The 9,599-nt window shown below is 47.7% G+C and overlaps 1 protein-coding gene across 1 annotated transcript; it reads left to right on the forward strand.

The window, feature by feature from the left end:
- The first annotated feature begins 3,667 nt into the window (after window positions 1–3,667).
- LOC123096674 (heparan-alpha-glucosaminide N-acetyltransferase-like) lies at window positions 3,668–8,975 on the forward strand. Its single transcript, XM_044518429.1, has 15 exons — window positions 3,668–3,685; window positions 5,067–5,264; window positions 6,445–6,492; window positions 6,609–6,746; window positions 6,864–6,945; window positions 7,031–7,107; window positions 7,215–7,324; window positions 7,443–7,560; window positions 7,636–7,752; window positions 7,906–7,997; window positions 8,092–8,158; window positions 8,237–8,318; window positions 8,411–8,502; window positions 8,596–8,739; window positions 8,829–8,975. The coding sequence occupies exons 1-15, from the start codon at window positions 3,668–3,670 to the stop codon at window positions 8,973–8,975; spliced, it is 1,530 nt and encodes a 509-aa protein (XP_044374364.1).
- Window positions 8,976–9,599: the final 624 nt, after the last annotated feature.

Here is a 9,599-nt window from a genome sequence, read left to right on the forward strand (position 1 = left end):
CCGAACAAGCCCCTCAAAGGATTACTTTCCATAGTAACAAGTGACAGTAAATTTCAGCACACTATATAAATTTTTCCTTACCAAATTCCACCTACCAAAGGCGCTTCACTCCCCGGCAACGGCGCTAGAAAAGAGTCTTGATGACCCACAAGTATAGGGGATCTATCGTAGTCCTTTCGATAAGTAAGAGTGTCGAACCCAACGAGAAGCAGAAGGAAATGATAAGCGGTTTTCAGCAAGGTATTCTCCGCAAGCACTGAAATTATCGGTAACAGATAGTTTTGTGATAAGGTAATTCGTAACGAGTAACAAGTGTAAATAAAGTGCAGCAAGATGGCCCAATCCTTTTTGTAGCAAAGGACAAGCCTAGACAATTTCTTATATGAAGGAAAACGCTCCCGAGGACACATGGGAATTACCGTCAAGCTAGTTTTCATCACGCTCATATGATTCACGTTCGGTACTTTGATAATTTGATATGTGGGTGGACCGGTGCTTGGGTGCTGTCCTTACTTGGACAAGCATCCCACTTATGATTAACTCATATTGCAAGCATCTGCAACTACAAAAGAAGTATTAAGGTAAACCTAACCATAGCATGAAACATATGGATCCAAATCAGCCCCTTACGATGCAACGCATAAACTAGGGTTTAAGCTTCTGTCACTCTAGCAACCCATCATCTACTTATTACTTCCCAATGCCTTCCTCTAGGCCCAAACAATGGTGAAGTGTCATGTAGTCGACGTTCACATAATACCACTAAAGGATAGACAACATACATCTCATCAAAATATCGAACGAATACCAAATTCACATGACTACTAATAGCAAGACTTCTCCCATGTCCTCAGGAACAAACATAACTACTCACAAAGCATATTCATGTTCATAATCATAGGGGTATTAATATGCATAATGGATCTGAACATATGATCTTTCATCAAATAAACCAACTAGCATCAACTACAAGGAGTAATCAACACTACTAGCAACCTACAGGTACCAATCCCAGACTTAGAGACAAGAATTGGATACAAGAGATGAACTAATGTTTGAGAGGAGATGGTGCTGGTGAAGATGTTGATGAAGATTGACCCCCTCCCGATGAGAGGATCGTTGGTGATGACGATGGCGATGATTTCTCCCTCCCAGAGGGAAGTTTCCCCGGCAGAACAGCTCCGCCCGAGCCCTAGATTGGTTCCGCCAAGGTTCTGCCTCGTGGCGGCGGAGTCTCGTCCCGAAAGCTTGCTTATCATTTTTTCTCGGACGAAAGACTTCATATAGCAGATGATGGGCACCGGAGGGCCACCAGGGGGCCCACGAGGCAGGGGGCGCCCCCCCACCCTTGTGGCCAGGGTGTGGGCCCCCTCTGGTATTTCCTTCACTCAGTATTTTTTATTATTTCCAAAAATAACTTCCGTGGAGTTTCAGGACTTTTGGAGTTGTGCAGAATAGGTCTCTAATATTTGCTCATTTTCCAGCCCAGAATTCCAGCTGTCGGCATTCTCCCTCTTTATGTAAACCTTGTAAAATAAGAGAGAATAGGCATAAGTATTGTGACATAATGTATAATAACAGTCCATAATGCAATAAATATTAATATAAAAGCATGATGCAAAATGGACGTATCAGTGCCTCACGAGCAACCTGCTCGTACGCTTCCACACAACCCAGACACGCAGGACGCCAAAAAAAACTCCATGCCATCACCAGAACACCATCCCCAGGAAGCTGAATCTCTACCCCAGCAATGACATCGCCATTCCCATCGACCTCACACAGATAGCTAAGAGGTGGAAGCTCATAGTGGGCTACCACAGCCTCTAGAATAGGCACAACAAAATGTACTACAGCAGGCATCCTGAGCATGTGAAGCAACGATAGAATCACATGCAGTTCGAGGGCGATCAGTAAAAGCCGCCGTAAGGAACAATCATCAATAAGTAATAGTAAAGAAAGACACGAAACGACACAACGCACGTAACACACATGGTTAGAACCAAGCAGGAGACCAACTTTTAAAGGAGTACAACAAAGGAAAGGGTAGGGAACCAGATGGAACCTTGGTAAGATGAAAGACAAGGCTCGGGGCATCAGGTGAACCAAACTGCAGCAGGCCTTCCACGAACCGGGAGCGAGGATATCAGCGGAAAGCAGGACCTACAGCACATGGAAAAGCAAACAAAACGTAAGCAAACGCGTTTTAACCCATGGACTCACCTCTGACAGAGCAAGCTTTGGCAATACATTCAAACATAGCAGGCCCTAGACCAAACAAACAGGAAGAAGGAAGGCAAAGAAGGATGACAACCGCAACACCTACATGTGTAGGAAGAGTAGACAAAAATTTAATGAACAAGAACAAGCTCCACTCAAACAAATAGAAGCATCTAATCAGATGCACGGGAGTATTAAAGGCTGGACAGGTCAGGAACAAACATAAATAGAATTCACCTGTGGCAGAGCCCATGCCCATACAAACCTAGACAAAAACAATACGGCAAGCGAAGGAGTCTTAAACTAACCGAGGCAATGCCTAAACCTAGCGACCGGAGCAACGACAGAAGAGAAACATATGCAAGATCACCTCCTATAACCACCACACATCTGTAAAATCACCTCCTGAAAGCATCACACAGCAGATCTAACACTCATTCATGCTGCAGAAAACAAAGAAGCGGTCCCAGCCCGTCAGAAACCTAGTCACGCATTTCATCGAGCAGATCATAAGCAGGGGAGCAGGCAAGACCTCACCTCACAAAGAAGGATTAAGCAGACGCACAAGCAGAGAGCAAACCAGACGCAACAGCCCTGCAAACAAGAAGAAAGGAGAGGGGACAAGCAAGAACAAGTCAGCAAAGATCAATCTACGACGGGAGCAGCGGGAAATCAACCAAATAAAACAAGAACCTCACCCTAGCCAAACGCAACAGCAGCAGCGCGAGGAGCCATGACGGAACAACCGGATGAGGGCGAGACAAGCAGACGAGGAGCGACAATGGCGAGCGGATGAGGGTGAGACGAGGAGATGCAGGCGGGGGAAGTGGGATGAGACGGGAGGCACAGAGGAAGAGACGAGCACAAGGAGACCACTCATCCGGAACCGAAACAGGCGCTGTAACTCCTAGAGAAACCTAGAGAGAAACACAACTCGCTCGGCGGTTGGGACCAAGGACAGAAAGGGGCCACCTGCAGCGTGACGAGGTCAAGCCAGCCCGCGTAGCAGCACGCAGAGGACGAGTAACCTCTTTTACCCAGCGGGCCGAAGCGAGCCGCCCACGTAAACAAGAAAGACCAGAAAGCCGCGCTCCCACGAGACCGACAGATGAGGCCAGCTGCGGCTAAAGCGGAGGCGCCGCCGCTGGGTGCAAACGAGGGAGGTAAAGAACGACCTGCCAGCCCGCCAAAGCCGCGCTGCCAACCCACGATCGCTGCCAACCCACGAACGGCGCGCTGCCAGCCCACGGTAAAATACACATGCACGGACACCTCGTCTCGCTGCAATGCTGGCCCGCGCGTAAGGCTGGGCCATGCGTCAGCAGCTCTAGCCTGGTCACGCGGCGTACAGGAAAACGAGCGATCGGATGTTTACCACGGCGATTAAAAGGACGCTGGCGTCGGCCAGCGAGGCACATCGAGCGAGCCGGATGAATTTGAACCAGCGATGGCGCTAGAACCGCAGGTTGGGTAGCTTGATTTATATGTTCAATACACTACGTAGGAAGTCGACGCCCCGCGGCCGGGTGCTACGAAAATGGCGTTTCCCTCTATGTGCTACAGTCATTAACCACAAGGTCCACAACATCTGATAATTTTTTCTTTTTGAGAATATCTGATAATTATTTGGAGTATGCGTAGTGGAGACGTCCGGTGTAACCCAGCCGCATGTATAATTCGAGCACTAGTCTTTATCCAAGTGGAACAACATCCTTCAGCGACACGCCCTAAAACAATATAAGAACATATACATGGCGGTATCCAAACGGAGCCGGCCGGCGACGCATGTCCTCTTCCATACGGACTGATTCTCCGATACGCACCTCTGCAATATTGAATTGTGAATTAGTATGAATCATTGAGAGAAAAGATGGTAGATGATACAGCGTTTGCACCTATTAATTAATGTTTAAACATGGAAATCACGTCATTTTTTTGACGAAAAAGCAGCTAGGCGCTGATTTCCATTGATGAAGAAGGTAGAGATCTTTCGCAAAAAAAGAAAGAAGAAGAAGAAAAAGAAGAACGTAGAGATCAAGCGTTCTGAAGAAAAAATAAAAAAACAGCATGGCGCCGGCAACCACGCCTATGCTGTTACACTGGCCGATCTGAAGAGAGTGATGTCAAATTTCATTTTTGGACAATGCTTATCGAAAAAGGATTTCCCCACGCTTTATATTTCAAAGCAAACCACCATAGTACACATCGCAATGCTGCGGCGAGCAGCACAACAAGCTCAAAGAAAAAGAAAAAGAAATAAATGCCAACAGCGGCAGCTCGACAAAGCGCGGAAGACCCGCGACCGTTGCGCCCTCCGGAAACAAACCACCACAGCCCGAGGCTCCGATCTACCGCGAACTAAGCAGCACCTCCAAGAAGGGATGCGACGCCGACGACGCTGTTGCCCGGACAAGTCCTAGAGTTTCCCCCAGTACGCGGAGGGATGTGGGGGATAGCTACTCCCGACACCCTCCAAGAAGGGATAGTAGCACCCGCCGGTGTCACCGCATCGGAGCCGGACGAACCGGCAAGGATTTCTCCCGCAAGCCAAACCCCACCGGCCAATCGGAGCCGACCAGCCAAACCACCGCCCAACCCTGCGCCATCACGGTTGCGCCGCCGCCAACGCCGTCTCGCTACGAGCACCACCACGAGGCCAAGAAGACTGGAGAGAAGATCCAAGCGACGGGAGCAGCAGCACCAAGGCCGAGCGGGAGGGAACCACCTCCACCGTCGTCGTGCGGGAGGCCCGCGCCTCCGGCACCGTCGCGGTAGCCGTCCGGACACGGCAGCGGGGCATACCAGGGAAATGGGCCTGCTAAGCCCCGCCGGCCACGCTACAGCAGGCTGGCGTCGACGCTGCCAGCTCCCCGCTGATCATCGCCGCTCGCCACCGCTTCCTGAGGACCACGCCAACGCCACGCCTGTCGCCGGCCCGCCCTGGCCAAGATGGGGCCCGAAGGGCCCAGATCTGGGCCGGGCGGGCGCCGCCGCCCAAAGCTCGCCCCCGCCCGCGACAGGAAACCCCGCCGCCGCGCAGGACCGCCGCTGCCTGAAGACACCGCCCGGAGCGCTCCGTCCCGCGCTGAAGAAACCCTAGATGGGGAAGGGCCGGGGGCCGCCGCCGCCAATGTCGCCCGGGCCAGGCCCACGGCGGGCGACGGCGACGGCGGCAGGGGGGAGGAGGAGAGAGGGAGAGGGCTCGCGGGGAAGGAGGGGAGGCGCGGCCGGCCGCCCGTGGGGGCGGCGCGGTCGCGGACGAGAGAGAGGACTATCTTGGACAATGCTTCTCTCCTTGAAATGTATGTATGTTCTGAAACAACTCGTCATTATTAATGTAAATAAATTATACTCCCATATTTCTTAGTTCAAGATCCCTCTTACTAACTGGAATAAAAGAATTAGTAGATCTGTTCCGTCCAAAATGGGAATGGGCGCTAGGGTTATGAACTTATAATCATGAAATCGACTCGATCATCAGATTATAAGTTCATTCCATACCGAACCAGACCGTGCACATTCGTTTTTCGATCGCATAAAAAGTCATGAGATCAAAAAAGAAAGAGCGTTTTTGACACTAATGTAGAATAAAAAATGCTCTTATATTATGGGACAGAGGGAACAAAAAAAGTCAGTAGCAGTGGAGCACTTGTCAGCGTAGAACTTACCCTGATTAACAAATGTGCCATCATTGTTTATTTGTACAGCCCATAAAAAGGGTTATCAATCAAGGTCTTGACACATGGAAATCAGAGGACGTGAAGCCCCTGCTTAGCAAACAAGGAAAGCGACGAGCACGCACTCGTAGAAACACATGAACTTAATAAAATTAAAAATACCACAAGACGGCAACCCAACGCTGGTGCCAGTATATATTTAGCACCTAATTAAACATTTTTTTTGTGGCAGGACAGATTGACGGACAATTCTTATGATTGTGTAGCTGTATATAAAGTTCCACTCATCTGGTAAGATTCTAAGTAGTTCGGTGCCAATGCTTCAGCTTACTAGAACCTAATCTGGTGAGTTGTGCACACATTTACCATGGAGAAGGGGCAGGACATAGCGGCATCCGGCGGTGAGAAAGGCTCGGAGCAGCACGCCATTGATGTAGTTCCCGTGGAGGTGGAGCATGGCGACGGCAAGGGCGTCGTCCACGCCGGAGCCGGAGATGACACCGAGAAGGAGAGACTGGTCGTTGTTGAGGAGCCACAGAAGAAGAAGAGCACGAGGGTGGCAGCTCTTGATGCCTTCAGAGGGCTCACCATTGTGGTACTAGCTATGTTCCTCCGAATATGCACATATGATTACTTTTTCCCAATCGAATATGCTACGAAATGCTTACAAGCCACCATGCATATGAACTGCTGACAGTCTCTTGCGTGCAGCTGATGGTACTGGTGGACGATGCCGGCGGGGCTTACGAGCGGATGGACCACTCGCCGTGGAACGGTTGTACTCTGGCAGACTTTGTCATGCCCTTCTTCCTCTTCATCGTCGGTGTCGCGATCGCCTTTGCCATGAAGGTCAGTAAGCACTTCTCCGTGCTCATACTCTTGCAAATTTGGTAAACCCAACATTTTTGGTGGATATGTAGAATTTTTTTTCTTTTTGAAATGCTCATCAGGATGAGTATTTTGCAGAGGGTTCCAAACATGGGTGCCGCTGTGAAGAAGGTCAGCGTCAGAACACTGAAAATGCTCTTCTGGGGCCTGCTACTGCAAGGTACTTGAAGTTCGATGTGTAGAGTGTTTACACAATTCAGTTTGCACCCATGTTGCTTAATTGACAGTATTGAACTCGAATGTAGGTGGATACTCTCACGCTCCGGATGACCTTGCTTATGGAGTGGACATGAAGGTGATAAGATGGTGTGGCATCCTCCAGGTTCGGTTTATATTTACCAAACAAACAAACTTGTCGTTCATTTCATCATCCGTCTAGGTCTTAATCATAACATAGTTCTTTCCTTATATTTGACGATGGTTCATCAGAGGATAGCTTTGGTGTACTTCGTGGTTGCCCTCATAGAGGTGTTCACCATAAAGGTGCGGCCTGTCACCGTCCGTTCCGGTCCTTACGCCATCTTCCATGCCTACCGGTGGCAATGGTACAACAATGTTTCCCTGATACTTGTCTTGCTGCACTGTAAACTGCATATTCATAATTTTTCCTGTCTCTGATTATGATGGAAAATTCTTGTCATTTCTGACAATCGACAGGTTAGGCGGTTTCATTGTGTTCGTTGTATACATGGTCACGACGTTCTCGCTGTACGTTCCAGATTGGAGCTATGTGTACCATTTGGATGGCGATGTCAATGATGGGAAGCGGTTTACGGTACTTTGAGCTAACCTTTAGGATGCTATCCCTGTTGATTATTTCCGTATTTGATACAAGTACTTGTGTTTTCAGGTACAATGTGGTGTAAGGGGTCACCTGGACCCGGCTTGCAATGCAGTGGGTCATGTTGATAGGGTGGTCTGGGGGATTAATCATCTCTACTCGCAGCCCGTTTGGATCCGGACTAAGGTAGAACTGTAATCCTAATATGTTTAAATTTTATTGCACTGTTATGTATAAGTAGCTGCAAAAGTTTTCCTTACTAACTAAATGATATAATACTACACATTAAGCTAGAAAGTGCAAGTCTGACAATATGTGCACTGAAATTGCCATTTTCAGGATTGTACATTTAGCTCACCAGAATCAGGTCCTCTCCGTGCCGATGCTCCATCATGGTGTCTTGCGCCATTCGACCCAGAAGGATTGTTAAGGTTGGAGATCCAACATAGCTTACACTGAATTAATCTTAGTTATATAGTTTGCTTATTTCACCCATTCAAGTATTTTCCCTGTTTTATGTTTCAGTTCAATATCGTCGATCCTATCAGGAACAATTGGAATCCACTATGGCCATGTTCTAATCCATTTCAAGGTGATTATCCAAAACATTGTACCAGTACCATTTGGTTATGATAAAAGCAACTATGACACCAAAGTTTCTTAATATTAGACCCATAAGGAGAGACTGAAACACTGGCTTTCGATGGGCTTTTCACTCCTCTTGCTCGGCATTCTCCTTCACTTCACAAAAGGTGCTTGTCCTAACAGTCCATTTCCGACACTTGAACTAATCACTACAAACTGTGACCTCAGAATCTTTACATCCATCGCTCTTCTGCTGTAGCTATTCCAATCAATAAGCAACTCTACAGTATCAGTTACGTTTGCTTCACTGCCGGCGCGGCTGGAATAGTTCTTTCAGCTTTCTACATGCTGGTATGGTTTATCATAAGTACTTAGAGCATGAAACTGCTGCACTTCCATCAGCTCTTTCCCAATGATTTACTCATTTCATTGTCACAATGATAGATTGATGTCTGGGGCCTGAGAGTACCATTCTTGTTCCTCGAGTGGATCGGCATGAACGCCATGCTTGTGTACGTCCTAGCGGCACAGGGCATATTTGCAGCATTCGTGAACGGATGGTACTATGAGTCACAAGATAAAACCCTTGTAAGTAATGGGTGAAGGTTAACTTGGTGGTGACATTTGGAGCCTGTATTTGCATGGGCTTAATTTGTTTGTCTTGTTATTCTTGGCAGGTTAACTGGATCCAAAAGCATGTGTTTGTCAACGTCTGGCATTCAGAAAGGCTGGGAACTCTGCTGTATGTCATATTTGGAGAGATCCTCTTCTGGGGTGTTGTCTCTGGCATCTTGCACAAGCTGGGGATTTACTGGAAACTATGAGAGTTCTGGATGATAGCTGTGTACAATGATCTGTTACAGTAAATTATGTCATTCATTTCCATCCAACATTATTTTGTATGATTGATGTAAAAAATGTGATAAACGTCTTCTTCTATTGTCAAATTTGTTACTTCAATATATATTTTTGTTGATAAAAGTACTAAAATTTTCAAGTTCAGAACTTCGAGACTAGGGATACTCCTATTATAACAAAGCACCCGAACCGTTTAATGGCAGGATGGTCAGCCTGTTGGAACTAGAGGTTGACCGATGGCATTAGGTAAATAGTATAAGCTACGGTACCAAAAGTGTCCATAGAAAATGGATTTTTAAGGACAGTTGAAACTCTTAAGCTTATCCAGATGAGAGAATGCAGAGTTTGGAGAACATGGGCAAGTTGCCACTGTGCTCAGGGATCATGAGACAAGCCTGCCTGTCCGTCGTAGCTCCTCTATTCAGCCATATGCTTGAAATGAGCCTCCAGGGCTCCATCCATGCATACAGCCAAAGGCCGGCAGTGCCAAATTGGCAATAGAATCTAATCGTCTACGCACAATGTACACATATGCATTTTTGCTCTTATCCGCGACTCCTCTGATCATTGGTGCACTTCACTTGTTTTCC

The sequence above is a fragment of the Triticum aestivum genome, chromosome 4D (genome assembly GCF_018294505.1).
Source record: "Triticum aestivum cultivar Chinese Spring chromosome 4D, IWGSC CS RefSeq v2.1, whole genome shotgun sequence".
Lineage (NCBI taxonomy): Eukaryota > Viridiplantae > Streptophyta > Magnoliopsida > Poales > Poaceae > Triticum > Triticum aestivum.

Bases quoted from the DNA above. Each gene is read 5' to 3' on its own strand.
- LOC123096674 (XM_044518429.1), top strand. The intron at 7,561-7,635 runs GTACTTTGAGCT...TTGTGTTTTCAG, and splicing joins ATGATGGGAAGCGGTTTACG to GTACAATGTGGTGTAAGGGG. The intron at 8,740-8,828 runs GTAAGTAATGGG...TATTCTTGGCAG, and splicing joins AGTCACAAGATAAAACCCTT to GTTAACTGGATCCAAAAGCA.